Source organism: Cervus elaphus, chromosome 11 (assembly GCF_910594005.1).
Source record: "Cervus elaphus chromosome 11, mCerEla1.1, whole genome shotgun sequence".
In the NCBI taxonomy this organism is placed as follows: Eukaryota; Metazoa; Chordata; class Mammalia; order Artiodactyla; family Cervidae; genus Cervus; species Cervus elaphus.
Window position 1 is genome coordinate 77,549,430 of NC_057825.1, and position 21,036 is coordinate 77,570,465.

The 21,036-nt window shown below is 38.6% G+C and overlaps 1 protein-coding gene across 2 annotated transcripts in view; it reads right to left on the reverse strand.

Annotated features, from left to right (window-relative positions):
- Positions 1-4,419: 4,419 nt before the first annotated feature.
- PLEKHH2 (pleckstrin homology, MyTH4 and FERM domain containing H2) overlaps positions 4,420-21,036 on the reverse strand; it is a 95,808-nt gene continuing 79,191 nt past the window's right edge. For both annotated transcript variants that reach the window (XM_043918135.1, XM_043918134.1), the window contains 6 exons: positions 19,057-19,198; positions 12,593-12,738; positions 11,406-11,535; positions 10,569-10,655; positions 8,077-8,214; positions 4,420-6,537 (listed from right to left, as the gene is read on the reverse strand). In XM_043918135.1, the coding sequence (XP_043774070.1) occupies positions 6,355-6,537; positions 8,077-8,214; positions 10,569-10,655; positions 11,406-11,535; positions 12,593-12,738; positions 19,057-19,198 (826 nt within the window). In that variant the 3' untranslated portion in view covers positions 4,420-6,354. The remainder of the gene's footprint in view (positions 6,538-8,076; positions 8,215-10,568; positions 10,656-11,405; positions 11,536-12,592; positions 12,739-19,056; positions 19,199-21,036) is intronic.

A 21,036-nucleotide genomic window follows, 5' to 3' on the forward strand; every position in this document is an offset into this window, starting at 1 on the left:
TGGGTAGCCATTCCCTTCTCCACGGGATCTTTCTGACTCAGGGATCAAACCCAGGCCTCCTGCATGGCAGGTGGATTCTTTACCATCTGAGCACCAGGGAAGCCCAGCACATTGTTTATTAATAAGTTAATAAAGCAAATGCATCTCTGTAATACTTCATTTACTTATATCCAAGTCAATAACAAACAATGAGTTATTAATATTACCATATGACACACAAACTAATTAAAGGTAGCCAAAGATATAAACTATTGCAGAGATGTACAATTTACATAAGAACAAGTGACTAGGCCTAAAGGAGTTGGTGAAACTTTCATGGCAGTGACAGTGTTTGATCTGCCTTGAATGCTGACCCAGGCTCTCTAGCCTAAGATGAGCTGATTGTTGGAAGGAGAAATTTCCCTCTACTGTTGTGCCATTTGCTTAGTCTCTATTGTGTGATGTTCAAGAATATGAACTTTGGAGTAAGATAGTTTGAAGTCCTGACTCAGCCACACTAAGTTGCCACTAGGGATAAATTACTCAATTTCTCTGAGCCTTATCTTCCAATCTGGTAAAGCAGGGAAAAATTTGAGTTTTAAATGAGATAAATATATGTAAAACATAACTTATGTGTGTCTGAAACACTGTTTTAAGTGCTTAATACCTGTTATAGTAAGGTAACTGGCTGATCAGCAGCTTTGAAGAAACACAAGGAAATGAAGCAGATGGAAATAAAAGGCATTAACTTCTGATACAATCTTTGGGGACAAAATTCTCCCAATACTTAGGTGCATTTTGGAGACACAGAAGACTACAGTTACACATAGGAAGGGAAATAATGGCGGGGAGTTCAACAGAGAAAGTTTGGTGGCAAGGGAGGCTGATGCATCATGGAGTCAGTGTCTATTATATATCCTGGGGCTAGCCCACCTATAAACTCACAAACTGATGTGGGACAAATTGTGATAAATCCTGATGGCTGGGGTTCTGGAACTTTATATGCCTTTTGCATGTTAATTGGGAAGCCCTATTGCTATGGATAACAATAATGGAAGGTAATATTTTTCCAAATGTTTTCTGTGGACTAGGCACAGTATTAGCAAGTTAAAGTTATAATGGTTTGGATAACTGGAACAGGTGGTTGAAAGAGTGAGTATGGTAACCAGGTGAAGGTTATCTGGCTGGGCCCTAATCACCAGCATTGATTTAGGAGTGAGTCACTTGATTCACCTTGATTTAATTAAGGTGAATCTAATTAAGGTGATTTAATTCTGTTTTCTATCTTTTTGCCTCCTGAGTCTTCATCAGTCCAGTTCAGTTCAGTCGCTCAGTCATGTCCAACTCTTTGCGACCCCATGAACCACAGCACACCAGGCCTCCCTGTCCATCACAACTCCCGGAGTTTACCCAAACTCAAGTCCATTGAGTCGGTGATGCCATCTAACCATCTCATCCTCTATCGTCCCCTTCTCCTCCTGCCCTCAATCTTTCCCAGCATCAGGGTCTTTTCAATGAGTCAGCTCTTCGCATTCAGTTCAGTTCAGTTCAGTCGCTCAGTCGTGTCCGACTCTTTGCGACCCATAAATCGCAGCACGCCAGGCCTCCCTGTTCCTCACCAACTCCCGGAGTCCAAACAAACTCATGTCCATCGAGTCGGTGATGCCATCCAGCCATCTCATCCTCTGTCGTCCCCTTCTCCTCCTGCCCCCAATCCCTCCCAGCATCAGGGTCTTTTCCAATGAGTCAATTCTTTGCATGAGGTGGCCGAAGTATTGGAGTTTCAGCTTCAGCATCAGTCCATCCAATGAACACCCAGGACTGATCTCCTTCAGGATGGACTGGTTGGATCTCCTTGCAGTCCAAGGGACTCTCAAGAGTCTTCTCCAACACCACAGTTCAAAAGCATCAATTCTTCAGCGCTCAGCTTTCTTCACAGTCCAACTCTCACATCCATACATGTCCACTGGAAAAACCATAGTCTTGACTAGACGGACCTTTGTTGGCAAAGTAATGTTTCTGCTTTTTAATATGCTATCTAGGTTGGTCATAACTTTCCTTCCAAGGAGTAAGCATCTTACAATTTCATGGCTGCGGTCATCATTTGCAGTGATTTTGGAGCCCCCAAAAATAAAGTCAGCTACTGTTTCCACTGTTTCCCCATCTATTTGCCATGAAGTGATGGGACTAGATGCCATGATCTTAGTTTTCTGAATGTTGAGCTTTAAGCCAACTTTTTCACTCTCCTCTTTCACTTTCATCAAGAGGTTCTTTAGTTCTTCACTTTCTGCCGTAAAAAGTGACTTTCCAGGGTAGATGAAAATTGTTCAAGAGTATACAAAGGTTAGAACTTCTCTTCTGGATCAGCCCAAGAAGACTCAGATTTCAGTAGTGGTGATGGAGGAGGAGATAATTTTATGCTGCTTGCTGAATGAAATGAGAAATTATGCAAAAGGTAAAGGTGTGGGCAGAGTATATTTGGTGACCTGTGAACAGTTTGGGGTAGAAGTGTCTGGTGGGGCTAAGGTGGGAGAATAAACTAGGCAGGTAGATTGGGCTACCTGCAATCTGGTAGCCCAACTGCAATCTGGATTTTACTGTATTGGTTATTAGAAACCAAATAAGATTTCAAATAGGGGTGTGCCATGACTAGACCTTCCCAACGAGTTGGCCGTTTGTATCAGGTGGTCAAAGTAGTGGAGCTTCAGCTTCAGCATCAGACCTTCCAATGAGTATTCAGGGTTGATTTCTTTTAAGACTGGTTTGATTTCCTTGCTGTCCAAGGGACTCTCAAGAGTCTTCTCCAGCACCACAGTTTGAAAGCTGAAAAGACCCTTGTGCTGGGAAAGATTGAAGGCAAAAGGAGAAGAGGGTGGCAGAGGATGAGATGGTTGGATAGCAACACCAACTCAATGGACTTGAACTTGGGCAAACTTCGGGAGATAGTGATAGGGAGGCCTGGCGTGCTGCAGTTCATGGGGTCACAAAGAGTTGGACGTGACTTAGCTACAATAACAACACCACGATAGACCTTACGATACAATAACAACAATAACAACAACACGACTAGACCTTAGTTCAGTGAGATAATTTTTTGTAGCTGTTTGAAGGATGCTTCAGTCTGGAAATCATGTATGGAGGCTATTAACAATAACCCAGAAAGTGACAGAATTTTAATATATTTTCCTTTTTTTCAAAGTCACATAAGCTTATTGTAGGAAAAATAGGATACAGGAAAAACAAAAGGGTATAATAAGCAAATGCCAGAAGTAACAACATTTTGATGTTTTTCATTCTAATCTTTTTTGCTATGAGCTGAGGTCTTACTGTATCATTAACATTCTGATTTCAACATGTATTTTCCTGTATCAATTTTTCAAAAACACATAATAAACATAGCTTTGATGACTGCCTAAGGTTCCACTATATAGAGTTTTAATAATTAAGCGCTCTCCTAATATGAGTGTTTAAAGTTAAACATGAGTTGAGCTAATCAGAATCCTTCTCTGGAATTTTTCAAACAAGCATTAAGAAAATCAAGTCATTCCCTCTCTGAGGGAAATTGGCAATATTTCCTGCTAAATGAAGTACTCTGTAGCAGTAAAATCCCTTTTTTCCTTTAGGGAAAAGAGAATAGGGGGAAATGAGGGGAGATGAGGTCCCTGCATGAACCAGTTAGTGGAAAAGCTGCTTCACCTTCTTAGTCCAGCTCCTCATTTTCACTTCCTCAGTCCCCATATTCCTAAAGCCTTTGGTCCACAGGAATCAGCCCAGAGACTCAGCATTGAGAAGTCCAAATTCCATGACAGCTGGGGGTGGGAGCGGGGTGGGTGAAATGTGTTCTTGGTATCCCACAACACTTAAAGCCTTTTTCTAGAAAAATATGATTATCCGTGGTGGCTAATTCTTCAGAATTATACTTCAGTACAATTATGGGCTACAAGTATTGTTCCAGGAACCTGACTACCATGTATTTTTTTTCCTATGGAAAAAAAATGTCCAAACAACCACTAACAAACACTTTTTTCAAGCCAAGACTTTGTAAGTTGTGACAAACTCTTCTTGTAAATTGAGAGTTAAATTCATTTCTAAGCTATGGCAGTATTTGACTTTAAGGACACACACAGACACAAATCTAGAATACTTAAAATAAAATTTTAGACACAGTCCAATCAACTTACCTATAAGGGGCTTGTTACGAAATCATGGGAGAACGTCATGATTTATACATATTGTATATATGTCAATAAGCACATATATGTATGATAATTACAATTTGTGCAAACAGCTTCTTTTCATATGGATAGAGCAAAGCAACAAAGACAAAGCATGAGTGCAGAAGGAGGTAATAACTACCATTTTCACTAGTAGTACACTTCAGCTTTGACAATGAAAACATTAGGTATTTCTTGAAGATTATTCAAAAGATAATGCTTGAAATGGGTTTTGTAAATCATTTATTATGATTGAAAGGGAGGAAAATGATAGGAGACAAATATTACAATTAAACATGTAACATTATTCTCTTGTAACCAATCATAATAACATACTTTGAATTTTTAAATGGCTATATAAAAGTAATTTCCCAGAAAATAAAATTTTCACATCATCAGTTACAGAAAATTGATTTCTTTCCATCAAAATATTTTATCTCTGCTCTATCAAAAATAAATGCCAAGTCTAGGGTACTACCATTTAAGCTAAGCCTTCACTATTCATTTAAATTAGAAGATTTTAGGGGGGGGCTTACCACATGGTGAACTAACTACTGCCTGAGAATAAAGTCCTCATACATATGTAACAGCTCTGCCAAGCCTCTGGCTCACCAACTAATGATTACTAAACGGTTTTCTGGGAACTTAGAAACTCCACCGTATCCCAGCCAAAAGATGCCTGAGAGCATCCCAAACTGGTAACCAGTTTATTCTCAAAAATTAATTTGCTTACACAGTGAGTGGCTGTGGCTCAAAAGATTAGGAGAACTAGTAAATAGCAATGTATTTCTATGGGTGGTTTCAACCTTTGTCATTATCAATATAGTACAATCTTACTTGATCAGTGTATTTCTTGGCTCTGCTCTTTCTAAGGATGCTAACGTAGGATGGAACATTTTTAAAAGGCTTAGTGTGAGAACAGTACATTGTCACAGGGAGAAAGCAGCAAAAAAGAAAACAAGAAGGCTCACCAACAAATTAATTCAGCAGCTAACTTTTTTTCCCCAACTGGTTAAAAAAATACCATACACAAAGTGATAAATATATGTCCAAAATATAAATAAAAAATATTCTACACATAAATAAAATTAAGTATATTCCTGATTACTATTTCAATTAAACATTTTTACAATATAATTTTCATGTCTTATCACAGTTTCATTTTCACCATGAATAATAATAAGTACTTTATTTTGACACAAACTGGAATGTACTGACCATTTATGTAACCTAGGAAAGCAATAGGTTTCTAGACTCAACTAAAATTTATCTCCTTTGAAGAAGAGTTCCTTTCTCTTTTCTTTAAAAAAAATATTTTGGGGAATTTATTTTCAAACTATAATTTAAAAGACTGTGTGAAGCAAAGCTTTAAAATTTCTTTGTTTTCAAAGATATTATTATTTAACAAAGCAAGGTCAAGATGACCCAGCACCAGTGGAATGAAATGTGGGCAATATTCCAGTGAACTTGGGTTATGTTGATAGCCAAGGAATGTCAAGAATCAATGTTTCATTTTAAGTTTTACACTCCAGTGATCTGAAAAGGTGACAGGGTATACTTTCTAAAACCACATTGGAGGTTCTGGTTACCTAGCGCCTGCTTTTTCACATAGTGATTCATAGAACTAAAAACTTACCCTTCAACACCACCCAGCAGCTGCTTCTTAAATTGTATACTCTACTTCTTTCTAAACACCATATCATTAATTAAAAGCACATTTAATTATAGTACATAATTTTCTGGCAGTGAGCATGTCCAAATAATCAACTGGTTTGCCAAATGAGAGTTTGGCAAAATTCCCTTGAATCTCCCTTTCTAAAGATTGCTAGAATGTTTTTTTTAAGAGAAAAAAAGGCTTGATGTGTCTGATGGCAAAGGAAAAGGTGATGGGAAAAAATGGCAAATTCTAACCCAGCTAAGCTAAAAGAAAATCAGCATGTGGGAAAATTTGTTTAGGTTTTATGTGTGTGTGTGTTTAAGTTTTATTACAAGCATTTATTTGAATATCTATGAATCAAATGGAAGAGAGTAACTCCCATTATTTTTAAAGAATGGACTACTACTGTGTGGGTGTCATGCTGCCAGGATGTAAATGAACTTATTTGGAGCTGATGCAGCCATTGCTTAGAGGACAGGGGGAGATGTTTAGGCCCCTGAGCTTTCAGAGCAAAGTGGGGCCTTTGGTTGGTCTGCTGCTTGCCAGAAGGGGCTGGCTTCCCATCACCCTGGCTTGGAAACCCTGGGTCTGAGCTGAGAGCAGCGCTGGAGCAGAGAGGTGGTGAACTGCCTTTTGCTGGTAGAAGTTGTTTATGTAGCTGGCGATCAAAAGGGTGATTTCAAGAATCTAAAACAAGAAAAGTGGAATTGTTATCCTCTTGAGAAGTTCTCATCATTTTCAAAAGAGAGTGAAGGGTTGGCCATGAGTGGTCTCCATCTGCAAGTGCCCAGGCCACCAGAATTCCCTTTCAACCAGATCAGACAGTGGAGTACAGCTGACCCTTGAACAACCCAGGGCTTAGGGACCCTGACACTCTGAGCAGTCAGAAATTTGTGTGTAACTCTGCAGTGCCCCTCTGCAGCCACGGTTCCTCTGTATCCATAGTTCCACATCCATGGATTCAACTAACCATGGATCGTGTAGTAATATAGCATTTACAATTGAAAAAAACCTATGTGTAGGTGGACCCGTGCAGTTCATACCTGTATTGTTCAAGAGTCAACTGTAACTTACATGTTCAGCACCATCTATTTTTCCATTACTTAAACCAGGAGAAAGTGGTACTTAAAAAAAAAAAAAATCAAATTTAGTGGCAATATTAGAAAATGTGACAATAGTACAATTCTGTCAGTTATCTTAAATAACCATACTTGTGAATACATGAATAAGAAATTCAGTGTATTATATTAACTCTTTATTTAAACTGAAGTTTGCCATGATCTTCTGCACTTACTATCTGCCTTCACTTAAATATAGATTTAATTAAGAAATATATATGCCATTTTTTAAAGCTTCAGATTCTAAAAAAGTAGTCTCTTTTAGTTGATAATTTTAAGACAAAGTTTTAGAAAAATTAGTTTCTCATTCTTTTCCCTAAAATTGGAATCACATGTTAGAATGCAGCCCTTTTATTTATTGCTTTTACTTAGAGACATTAAAACTACATAGCTTGTTAAAATTGTAAAGAAACAAGTATGTCTTAATTTTAAAACTTCACTCTTCTCACTAATGAGTCCATTAAGTGAATTATTCCAAGTAAATAAGATAATGCATATAAAATACCTGACAATAACAACTTACGGCAGGACCACTTATTTTGATCTCTCTGTATACCAGGCACTTAGCTAAACATTTAGGTTTTAAAATTAATTAGTTAATTAATTTTTGGCTGTGCTGGATCTTTGTTGCTGTACAGGCTTTGTCTAGTTGGGGTAAGTGAGGGCTAATCTCTGGTTGGGGTTCGTGGGCTTTTTGTTGCCATGGCTTCTCTTTTTGTGGAGCACGGGCTCTAGTTCAGTAGTCATGGAGCACGGGCTGAGGTGCCCCACAGCATGTGGAATCTTCCCAGACCAGGGATTGAACCCATGTCCCCTGCATTGGCAGGCAGACTCCCAACTACTGGACTACCAGGAAAGTCTGGGCTAAACACTTCATGATTCCCTCATTTAATTCTTAATTCAGAAAAAAAAAAATAAAGGAACATTATACCATTTTTTAGATGAAGAAACCAAGGCTTAGGGAGAAGATGTAAGCCAAAATTTGGACCTATGACTGTATGATTATAAGCAGTTTGTTTTCCCATCAAGAATTTAAGTCTTCGCACAATTAATATTTTAGTGTGAGAAAAACTAGCATAAAAAAGTTAGCATAAAGGCTTCTACTCACCTTAGGTTTTGCCATAGCAAAAATCAATTTCTCTGTTGGTTTGTCCTTTGAATGTGCATTGTTAATGACCACCATAAAATCATCTTGATAACCTCCAAAGGTCATTAGACTCTTGTATACATAGCTGACTATTAACCTCTTCAAAGAGAAGAAAAAAGTAAATATGTTATACACTATTTTCAAAGAAAGATGAGAGATGATTAATAACATATATCTCCATTAAGATGCTGATACAGATGGAAAACAACTGTAGATGGAAAATATTTTTAATTCTATACAGTTTCAAAAAGCAAAACTTGAATTTGCTGTGTACCAGTAACTATTTACGTAGCATTTACACTGTATTTGTCCTTAAAGATTTTTATATATCTGTCTATCTGCCTGCCTACCTACCTATCTGGTTGAACCATATGAACCTGATGCTTTTTTAAGCTAAAAAATGGTCAAATATTGGCAAATCCATGTAGTTCACCCTGATAAACAGATCTTGATATATGTAAACATAACCAGTATCAAGCATACTATTTCTTTTTTAACTTTCTGCTTCTTTTAACTTAACAGCATGTTATGAACATCTTTCCATGACACTGAACATACTTGCTATTGTATAAAATCATTTTAAATGATTTTATAGACATTTATTTAGATTTTATAGACACAGACATTATTTAACTAATCCATTGAAGAATATTTAAATTTTTTGTTACTATCTTACTCCAATGAATATTTTGGGACATATTTCATAATACAGTTAGAATAATTATTTCTATGGTTATAAACCTCAACAGCTAAAATTGTTATCTCAAAAAAGTAAACCTTTCGAAACTCAGAAACATTATACCCATTTACATTTCCAGCATTTTGCAGTCTTGATAACACAGGATACCATCATTTGTTTGAAGCTCTGCCAATCTGATTGGTGACAAGTAGAATCTCACTGTATTAAACTGAATTTACTTGATTGATGGTGAGATTAACATTTAAAAATACATTTACTGAATATTAGTATTTCTTCTGTGAACTGCCTTAGCCCATTTGTCTATTGCTATGTTCATCATTTCTTTACTATCTGGAAAGACATCCACGTTCCTAAAGGATAACAACTCTTTGTCATACATGCAGCAAATACTTTTTCCTAATGTATTACTAAAACAATTTTTAAAATATAATTCAAAGATGTACAGCCTAAAAGGAAAGGAATCTGTGTATTTAATGATTAGCTTGCAAGACCTGGAGCAGATCATCCCATTACTGGACACCTCCCCTGTTGCAGGCCAGCAGTGTCAATCTCCTGGTCTGTACGTCCATCTCTCAGAATCAACAAACTGGTTTACTTAGCCAAGGTAACTCAATACTGGTGTAAAATTTTTGTTGACTTTAAGTCACTGGCTTTATAATCTATCTTCAGATTGTTTATTCAAGAACTAAAAAGGCATTCAAGAAACATGCCACGCCGCGCTAAGTCGCTTCAGTCATGGCCGACTATTTGCAACCCTATGGACTGCCAGGCTCCTCTGTCCATGGGACCCTCCAGGCAAGAACACTGGAGTGGGTTGCCAATGCCCTCCTCTAGGGGATCTTCTCGACCCAGATTGAACTGATGTCTCCTGTGGTTCCTGCATTGTAGGCAAATTCTTTACCGCTGAACCATGGGGAAGCCCATTCAAGAAATATAAACACCTTCAAAAGAGTTTTCAACAGTTACAAGGAGAAACAGTAACTAAAACACTAAAGGATAGTCTCATTTCCAAGAAATTCTCAGTGATCCTGACTATAGCCACAAGTAGGAGAGCCCACTACACCTACCAGGTGAATTGAGCAATCCCTGTCCACCAGGTTAAAAAAAGATTTTTTTAAAAGTAATCTGATATATATAAAATATGATAGAAAATAAAGTGAATTTCAGATTAACAAATGAATAAATAAAAATCACAGTTTGACTTTATAATTAATCATGTAAATAACTCTAAGATACTGTATTTGTACAAGTGAATGCGTAAGTGATATTATGGCAAAGTATAGAAATTGTTACAGAAGCTTCAGTGAAACTGAACTTAAAATTTTGCTAACTAAAGTTTCTACCTTAATGTTATCTTCAAGATATATCTTAATGTTGTCTTAATGTTATATCTTAATGTTATACCTTAATATTATCATCAAGAGATATGTTATCTTAATGTTATTTTACACAGGAAGCCATCTTCTGAACACTATAAATGAGTGGTCATTTTACAAATACAACCGTGACTGCAATTTAGTCATGGTGTCTTAATATTTTTCTCATACATAATACATAGCCTGTCTAATCTTATTTTAAAAGATTAAATTGTAATCATGGTTTTATCTGTAAAATGACTTCATGATATAGTATTAGGAAGGATATTTTTCTGTGTGTAAGAAAAATAAGATTAAGGTATCACTACCCTCTGTTTATGGCACACTGAGCAATGGAAATAGTTGACTCAATGCAAAACTTAAGGATTTAATCTTACCATGGAGTTGTATTCTAAGATGCTTAAACCATCCTCATGTATAGCCAGCCACATGAACGTACTTCCAAGGGATGATGGGGTTATGGGCTATGAAGAGGTGAAAATACACTATATAATAGATGCTAAGCAAAATTACAGAAACGTTTTAGTCTAAATGCAGTACAACATTTCTAAGAACCACAGCAACAACATCTTATTATTAAAAATCTCACTTGAGGAGTAGACAGTGTGGTATAATGGAAAGAATAGTGAATTAGGAGACCCAAATTTGGGTCTTGAATTTGGGTTCGAGACCCACATCTGTCATTTATTAACATGTGTATTTGGACAGGCCACTTAATCTAACCCCTAGCAGGGTTTGCCTCTCCTTCTTCAGGGTCATGTCATCTTAACCATCAGTGGTTTCCAGACCTATTTCAACACTGGTTGTGAGTTCCTGAAAAGTGTGAGAATAACTTATCTGAAACTATGGGCTTCTGTATCCCTAGAGCTCAGCTATGTGTTTGGCAAACAAAATTCACAATTACCAAATAATACAAATGAGTGGATGGATGAATGAATAAAGAGAAGAAAGCAGAGCTAAGCGGCTGTCTTCAGTCTACTGATCAAGCCTTCTGAGTGTAAGAAATGATTTTGGCAGGTTACACAGGAGCAGAAGGGAAAAGGCAGAGATACCGGTGGCTTTCCTGCTCTTTCCTCAGTGTCCTGTCTTGGTTTTCTTTATATTGTTGGAAATTCCCTTATTTTCTTTTAAAAAGTTGAATATACTAAACCTGGGGTCACGGTTATCACTTTATATTCTACTAAACTGGATAGCCTCCCCCTATCATTTCTTACTTTTGCAAGAAACAACTTGGCACCAAAGAATGGCCACTTCCTGGCTACTGTCAAATAGATTCGCACACAGTCAGCAGCACTGTGTCCTCGGAGGGCCATCCATCTGGTTGACAGTCGCTGGCAAAGCTGCCTAAAAAAAAAAAAAAAAGAATAAAAACACAAAAGAAAAACACAAACAATGTATCATCCTCCCGAGATAAAGCTCTTGCTGAGCCAATCCTAGACACCACTGGGAGACCTACTCACGGGGACGCTCCCCAGGGGAGACCTACCCAGGGGAAGCTGTGGTTTAGTGGCACCCATTCTTAGCACTGTGCACCCCTTGTCCCTTGTGTAGCATTCCTTTCACCAAATTCCCCTATCTGTTAGTGCTCTCAGTATGACCTAGGTTCCCTGCTCCCCACTCCCTTCAGGTAAAAATTTTAAATCTGATAAGCTAACATCAAACCTTTGCATAACTAGCCTAGAATCTCATGGCTTTATAATTCTCATAACTTTCATTTCTAAAGAAGTACAAGAACTGGAGACTGAAGAATGACTGCCCAATGGTGGAATTTAGGTGCTTCCACTCCTGGCTCGGAGAGAGGCTGGGTGCAGGGGAAACTTCTTAAATAAAATCATGAAGGCAACCACTTATTCTACAGAGACAACAGACTAATCACAAATGTTTCTGTTTTAAAAAACTTCATGGTGAATTGGATTTGCCTCTATTTTTGAATCTATGCCTTTTCTTTATAAGTTTTCAAAAATCAAAACTCCAAATTAGTAGTGGAATTAAAAATTTTTATTAAAAACTTTGTGTAAGAAGATACTTTATTTTTATTCCAATTTGTTTATAATGTAATGCCCTAAGAGGTAAAAAATTTTTGGTAAACATTTCATAAAATTAAACATATTAGCCAATTTTTCCTTTTATTTATTAGCAAGACTAATTTGGACAAGAATGAATGAGATAAAATAAAAAGAAAATCTTAAGGCAGATTTTTTTCTTCTTGAAAAAGTTTAAATCTAGCTACTAAAGTTTCCAGACACATCTCAAATAAAAAGAACTATAACCTCTTGGTATTCAACAGTACTTTAAAAATCTTGAGCAAATCGTTACATATAATTTTTTTCATCTTTAAAATTTGTACAGAAAAATACCACTGAAAAACTGGTGCATATCTGCTCTTTAGATAGTTCTTTACCTTAGCTGTTCTTCAGAAGAGTCATCTCTATACCTTTTAGGATAAAATTTCTCTATGACTTGTTTTAGAGTTTGATTTGCTTTGCACTGATTAGTAACGTGACCTGCTGGAGTGGAAAAAGGTCTTTCAAAATCTCCAATCTCCACCTAATTGGAAACCCAAAAAAGAGAAAATAGAGGATATTTTAAAAGAATTTTTAGAAAGAAAATCAGTTTTATTTTTTTCTAAGCACTGTAACATACAACATATAAATCTATTTGTCATGATCGTGTGATTATGGAATTTGTAATCATATATAAATACTATTATTTAAATCTAAATTCCACTTGAAGTTTAATTATGAGACAAGTCTACAATTCAAGCATTCCCTGCGGGCTTCCCTGGTGGCTCAGCTGGTAAAGAACCTGCCTGCAACGCAGGAAGTGAAGGTGAAAGTGAAGTCACTCAGTCATGTCTGACTCTTTGCGACCCCATGGACTGTAGCCTACCAGGCTCCTCTGTCCATGGGATCTTCCAGGCAAGAGTACTGGAGTGGGTTGCCATTTAGGTTTGATTCCTGGGTTGGGAAGATCCCCTGCAGAAGGAAATGGCAACCCACTCCAGTATTCTTGCCTGGGAAATCCCATGGACAGAGGAGCCTGAAGGGCTACAGTCCACAGACTTGCAAAGAGTTGGGCACGACTGAGTGACCAACATGATACGATATAGTTTCATTTCTATATTAATCATCCTAGGTTAAAATCTGATAGTACAATGTTTGCTCAAGGTCACTTTACTATTGCCTGTAACAACACTCTAATTTTTCGTTTTAAAGGTACAATTTTGGTTGGTGATAATAAGGCAAAATAGAAGTTAGAAATAAAAAATAGATATAAAGCTATGAAAAATCTTTTAAAAGTATTACTTGCACTTTTTAAGGGTCTCTACTGAATATAATGGGAGCAAGTACTACATTCTCATCACTTCCTAGATTTTCTCCATAAATGTGACTGTATGCATCCCCTCAAACTATTGTTCCATTTGTTCTGGAAACAAAGCCCTTCATTACCTTTCTTCCCTGAATGAAAGAATGTTTAATCCTTATTTCTATTAACAGACTACACAGATGCCACCCCTCTACCAACCCATCAAACCATCCATCCATCCATCCTTCCCTCTCTCCATCCATTCTCCCACCCATTCACTCATCCAAACATGTACTGAGTTCTCATTATATGTCAGGCACTGTGCTAATTTATATGAGAAAGAAAACAGTTGAGCACAATTCCTGTCCTCAAAGAGTTTACTGTCTAGTAGAGGAGACTGAAGAATAAATATATACTTGTGATAAACTGTGTTAAATGCTTTCTTTGTATATGGTACCAAAGAGGGTTCAATGAGCGAGATGGGGTGGGAGGCACATTGAACATCCACATCCTTACCTATAACACACCCCAACAAGCAGATGGAGGGTTCCATCATGACTGAGATGGTCCTACAGAAAGCACTGGTTCTCTATCTCAAAAGGGTCTCTCTGTCTCCAGGTAAGCTGTTGGCACAACATGCCTCTGAGATTCTGACTCCTGTGACTTCTCTTATCTAGTTCTTACTCTGACTAGCTACTGTCTAAATTCCTCAGCTAAGCTTTGCTCTTAAAATCAATTATTATAATTTTCTAGGTTCCCTGTTCTTGGTTTGGCTTTGCTGTTCAACTTGTTCACTCCCATCTCCTATCTAATCAGTTGTTGTTTAGTCGCTCAGTCCGATCCAACTCTTTGCGACCCCATGGACTGCAACACACCAGGTTTCCCTGTCATTCACCATCTTGTGAGGTATTATTCTAATTTCCTCACACCAAATAAAAGTTGTCCATCTGCTCTTCAAATACACTGAAATCCTGCCCCCAGAGCAAGCTTTTCATTGTCCCCACCTATCAGCAGGCAGTACTCAGCACAGCTAACTGTGAACCCTCAGATCAGGATTTAACCTCCAAGGATATGGCAGTTGTATAAACAACAGTTACAAACATAGTAAGCTATCTAAGGCAACTCTGGTTGTTAGGGAACCCTGTAATGCAATATTCAAGTTCAAGGTCACTCTCTCTGGCCCCAGGCATACTGTGTAGCACAGAATGATCACAATAAATGTTTGGAGAATTAACTCCAAATATTTGGAGAGTCAACTTAGGTATTTCCCATACGGGGCTTCTTAGGTGGTATGAGTGGTAAAGAACCTGCCTGCCAATGCAGGAGACATAAGAGACGTGGGTTCAATCCCTGGGTCAGGAAGATTCCTTGGAGGAGGGCATGGCAACCCACTCTAGTATTCTTGCCTGGAGAATTCCATGGACAGAGGAGCCTGGTGGGCTATAGTCCATATGTCTGTGTTAGTTGCTCAGTCGTGTCCGACTCTGTGCAACCCCATGGACTCCTCTGTCCATGGAATTCTCCAGACACGAATACTGGAGTGGGTTGCCATTGCCTCCTCCAAAGGAGAAGTCCCTGGGGTCACACAAAGTGGGATACAACTTAGCAACTGAGCATGTGTGCTTTCCCCATATGCCTCACATCAACGTGGCACATTACCAGACACCATATACAATAATAACATCAGCTCCAAGAACTTCCTGATTAAGACAGAGGATATCAACAAGGACCTACAAATCCTCAAATTACAACAGAAATAACTTTATCTTCTACAAAGCTCAGATTTCCTTAGTATATTTCATTTACCTCTGCAAAAACTACTCTGAGGAAGTGATCAGAAGTATTATTTACTTATCCTTTTGTAGATGGAGAAATTACACTTTTTAGTTAGTAAAGCACTCAGAATTTTCTAGATGTATCATTTTACCTTTCTACTCCTTTCAAAAATTCATCTAAAATTTTAGAAGTATGTATCTCCAAAGAATGTGATAATTTTTCCTGGAGATAATATTTTCTTTTCCCACAAAATTAAAAATTAAGAAAATGAACTTAAATTTTCACAAAAATCAAAGTGCTTTTAACAGAGCATCTGTGACTCAATCAAAGCCTAGAACAGCACATGATAAGAAATTACTCCTAACCCTATCATCAAGACAATATGTGACTTAGTTCTTTCCTCAGCTTTTTATCATTGCAAAAAGGGAATACTTAGTGTAGCATGAATGCTTTAGAGTCTGATGACCATAAAGTTGATATGAAAGTATACTAAATTATCAACTATTCATGCACCCAAGAACATGATGGAGAATGGACTATGTGTAAAGCACTGTGCTAGATACAAAGATGAATAAGGAGAGCCCTTGCTTTCAGGAAGGCCACTGGGGTCAGGACAGTAATAGATACGTGCAAGGCATTGCCAAAACCTTAAGAGGAACACTTAACCCATCCAGGAAGAATTCAAGAAGGGTTTCTGGTATGAGTGATACCCAAGATAAAAATGAAAGGATCAGCTGAAGTTAACAGGTAGAGGCATGGGATTAGAGGTGTCTAAACAGAGGAGACAAACAAGTAAAGCATAAGAAGAAAGAATAAGTGAATCATATACAACTCAGGACCATAAAGTTCAAGGTAGAGAGCATGAAGAGATGAGGCTGGAGGGGCAAGAAGAGTTTAGCTCATGACAGTCCTTCCATGTAAACAAGGGAATGACACGGTGATTCACATTTTTCTCTGCATCTCCATTCCAGTTTACTGTAATTATCAGTGCTGCCTGACAAACCACCAGGGCACAGTTTCTAGGCCCAACCTTAGGAAAATGGCAGCTTCCACATATTGTCTCTTCTGGGACACTGCTCTTGTCACCCTACCACCATTCTGTGAGGAAGCACAAACAGACACTTGAAGAGGGGACAAGCAGGTGTTCCAATTGACGTAAGTTCCAAATAACGGCCGGCATCAGCCACCAGATGTGCGAGTGAAAAAGTTGGCTTAAGACTCAACATTCAGAAAACTAAGATCATGGCATCCGGTCCCATCACTTCATGAAAAATAGACGGGGAAACAATGGAAACAGTGAGACACTATTTTTCTGGGCTCTAAAATCACTGCAGATGGTGACTGCAGCCATGAAATTAAAAGACACTTGCTCCTTGGAAGAAAAGTTATGACCAACCTAGACAGTATATTAAAAAGCAGAGACATTACTTTGCCAACAAAGGTCCATCTAGTCAAAGCTATGGTTTTTCCAGTGGTCATGTATGGATGTGAGAGTTGGACTATAAAGAAAGCTGAGCGCCGAAGAATTGGTGCTTGTGAACTGTGGTGTTGGAGAAGACTCTTGAGAGTCCCTTGGACTGCAAGGAGATCCAACCAGTCCATCTTAAAGGAAATCAGTCCTGAATACTCACTGGAAGGACTGATGCTGAAGCTGAAACTCCAATACTTTGGCCACCTGACGTGAAGAACTGACTCGCTGGAAAAGATCCTGATGCTGGGAAAGATTGAAGGCAGGAGGAGACGGGGTCACAGAGGATGAGATGGTTGGATGGCATCACCGACTCGATGGACATGAGTTTAAGCAAGTTCCTGGTGATAGACAGGGAAGCCTGGCGTGCTGCAGTACACGGGGTTGCAAAGAGTTGGACACGACTGGGCGACTGAACTGAACTGAACTGGCAGATCGAACAGAGGCAGTGTCACAGTGAGGATGCAAATGTGAAGAAAGAAAAAGGAAGACAATTAGCTCCTGGTATGCTGAACTTAAGGAGCCCATGAAAGCAATATGAGCTGAGAGAAAAGATTTGGGAATCATGGGCATTGGTAGTAGATAAAATGAAGAGAATGACTAAGATGTCCTGAGATGGTAGAAGGAGTGAGAAGACCGAAAACACTGGGGTATCTAAGCCAACAACACACCATTTTCCCTTAATTAAAATGTGCAGGTTGGGTAGAGACTGCGCATTGCCTCTCATGACCATCTCAAAGACCATTATCTTTCTGAGTAGTAAAAGCTTTGCGTTTTTTAAGGCTCATTGCTGCCCAGCTGAGACCACATTTTCTAGTCTCTCTAGTAAGTTGGCAAGGTCAGGTGACTTAAGTTTGACCAAAGAAACATAAATGGAAGCGTTCTATATAACTGCTAGGAAGATTCTCAAAGGTAGGAAGGCAAGCCCTTCTTCAGTTCTTCCTCCATTCTGATGCCTGGAACACTGATGTAATGGCGGGAGCTCTGGCAGATCCCCAGGACCATGAAAATGTCGGCAGAATGGAGGAGAGGACAGAGCACATGTCCGTCTTGACTACAGACACACCAGAATGCCTATCTCCCGCTGGGGAGGGGGAGATTTCTCCCCACTAACCATCTAGAGAACTTCAGCTCGGTCTAATAATTAAACTGACACCAGACAGATTATCAGGAGAAGTGAACCAGCTGAATGCACAGAGGTCTCATAGATACGCTGTATGCATGCAAAGTCATTCTAGTCATGTCTGACTCTTTGCGACCCTATGGACAGTAGACCCCTTGGTTCCTCTGTCCATGAGATTCTCCAGGCAAGAATACTGGAGTCGGTTGCTGTGTCCTCCTCCAGAGGATCTTCCCAACCCAGGGATCGAACCCATGTCTCTTGCATCTCCTGCATTGGCAGGCAGGTTCTTTACCCACTGAGCCACCAGGCAAGCCCTCTTATAGATACAAAACCCCTGAAATGACCAAAGCAAGCTATTTATATATCATTTTTAGACAAAGAAACAATTACTTACCAAAATCTAACAAAACAAAGAGGTTTGTGTTTGGGGTAGAAGACTAGTGAAGTAGTAACAGTTTGCTTATACAACTTTCTTAGCCTTGAATTCCCTAACTGTTGACAAGGATGCTTTCTATCCTCCTCCTACAGGGAGGATACCTTCACATGGGAGATTTATTTTCAGCTTTTAGGGCAAAAGAGGGAGGTCAGAGTGTTTTTTAAGTATATATCATTTTTTTCCACCAGTTGTTTCTAAAGTAACTTTAATTCAAAATAATCAACATGTCACTGAGGCATATTTGGGGGCAGACTGCCCTGGGCCCCAGCACTTTCTATCTGAGGGTCAAATAATACCAATATTTCTTTCTTGATTGTCACTATTAATTTGCATGTGCAGTTTATAGTCATCTTAATTTAATCTTAATTGATATAACAGGCAAATATCAATAGAAGAAAATGTTTTAGCTTTTTAAAGACTGATCTTACTTGTTTACTGAACATTTTCAGCAAGGCATCCACAACCCCACAGCTCAACACTCAAAATCCTTTATTAAATGCAAAACCTAGTGGGATACTTTCAAGACAATTAAGAAACTAGGTTCTCTTTATGGTACATTGTCTCATTCTACATCACCGCAGTTGTCAGCAATGGGAGTCAAACTGTAATTATAATGCCTGTAATTCTTAAGGTGTTAATCACAGCAAACTGAATTTAAAGAATTATGAAAAGTATATTGTTTTAGTATGTTTAATTCAGTGAAGAAATTAGCATTTTATCTTTACAAAATATTGCTCTACATAACATGGAAGTTACCTGAGCTAAAAGAGCTGCCATTTCTAATGCCAGGTCCCTGTTCAGAGGAAAAAGTCCATTTACTATTTGATCATTTGTCTGATACATTAACAGCAACTTTTCTCTCTCAGTCTCTCCTCGAACTTGCATTGAGAAATATAATCTGTAAAAAAAGAGGAAATTTTTCATTAAATGATATACTTACAAAAGAGGAAGGTAAAGAGAAATCCAGAGGACTGATATGGGGTTGTTCTAACAATAGTTCTCTCAGTGATACAAACATTACAATCTGTTGATGAACTCTGTTTCTATTCTTTATAACATTTACCAGCAAACTGAGAAAAACTGCTCTGAAGCTGAGGTTGAGGGGTGCTTCTATGCTATTTTTATGCCCTGAAATACCTTAGCTGCTACTGAGGAAGGACCTGACACCCGTGGGCTGTATCAACCCAATTTTAAAAACACTCCTGATCTTTCCTACACACCTTGGACATAACAGGGAATAGGAAATTAAGGTTTCAATTAAAAATCAATATCAAATGGTCAAATGGGGGCAGTTGTAATTGCACATTTAAATGTTTTGACTTTTTTTTTTTTTTGCCACATTCTGATAAACAGCCCTAGGATCTCAAATATAGTTTACATGCTATCATTATTACTTGTTGAAATATGATCTGGCTTTTGTTCACCTAGGTCTTCATCGATTCAGTGACCCTCTGTATTTAATCACTGTACTGTTTCTTTGTTCTTTTAAATTTTATTTATTTATTTGGCTGTGTTGGATCTTAGATACATCATGCAGAATCTTCTTTGCACCGTGCAGATCTTTCCTTGTGGCATGTGGAGTCTCTCTAGTTGCGGCGTGAGGGCTCCAGCAGTTGCAGCGCACCAGCTTAGTTGCCCTGCAGCATGTGGGATCTTAGTTCCCCAACCAGGGATTGAACCCGTGTCCTCTGTATTGCAAGGAAGATTCTTAACCACTGGACCACTAGGGAAGTCCTGGGCCACTTCTTTATATGAGGTTTCTGAGGCTCTGACTCTAGGCTACAGAGCAGGCAGAGAGCCCTGTAAACACTGTAAATACTGCGACAGTGGGGCGGGTAAGCAGCACGGTGACATGCCTTAACATTGTCATGACAACACCGTGGCAGGAAAAGAGATTTAGATCCGACATTTGTCAGGTGTGTGCTCAATTAACTATAACTGGATTTCCAGCCTTTTTTCCCCATCCACTTGAAGAAGAGGACACACTATCATCAGTTACAAAATTTCTCATGGTAATTATCTCAAATAGCAAGAAATGAGAGGGCAGCAGGCCAGACTCTCAGGGGAAGCATGGGCGGGGGGCGGGGGTGTACTTTGAAAAGCTCTTCTTCCCCATTGTTCTGATAATTCTTTCTGTTCACGCCAGCTTAAGAGTCACTGGCCTGGGCCATCATTCAGAGTGATTTCTTGAAAAAAATAATTATCTGTGTCTGCGTGATGGCAAACTGTTAACTGGTAGAAGAACATGGTTGGGTAACAGAAATAGATTCTAAATTCAAAATGATGTCAGCAAAGGGATATAGAACAAAAAGAATAAAATTTAAGATGAAAGCCCTCCTTTTCTGGCATGTGAACATTTTTGTACTTAGCATATTTCCTTCACTTGAAGTTAAGAACTCTGTCTTATTCATCACTATCATGCACTAGGGTTTATTTAGCTAAGTGTAGCCACTGGAAGGTTCTTAGTAAAAGTCTGAAATGGTAATGCAATAGGAGGGAGAAAAGAACTAAATGTTCAGATGGCTACAGACAAGAAGATCTAAAGTGCATCTTCTATCATTTCTGGCCTGCCAGTGAGACTGCACCTGGGAAGGGAAGATGAAGCAGTATGGGCACAAAAGAGAAAAACAATTCCAGACACACATACAGGAACACAACTTGTAGGAATCACAGGCTCAGGCCCCTAATGGAACAGCCTGGGCTCCAACAACTATACAGGGATTTGGAGAGAATGTG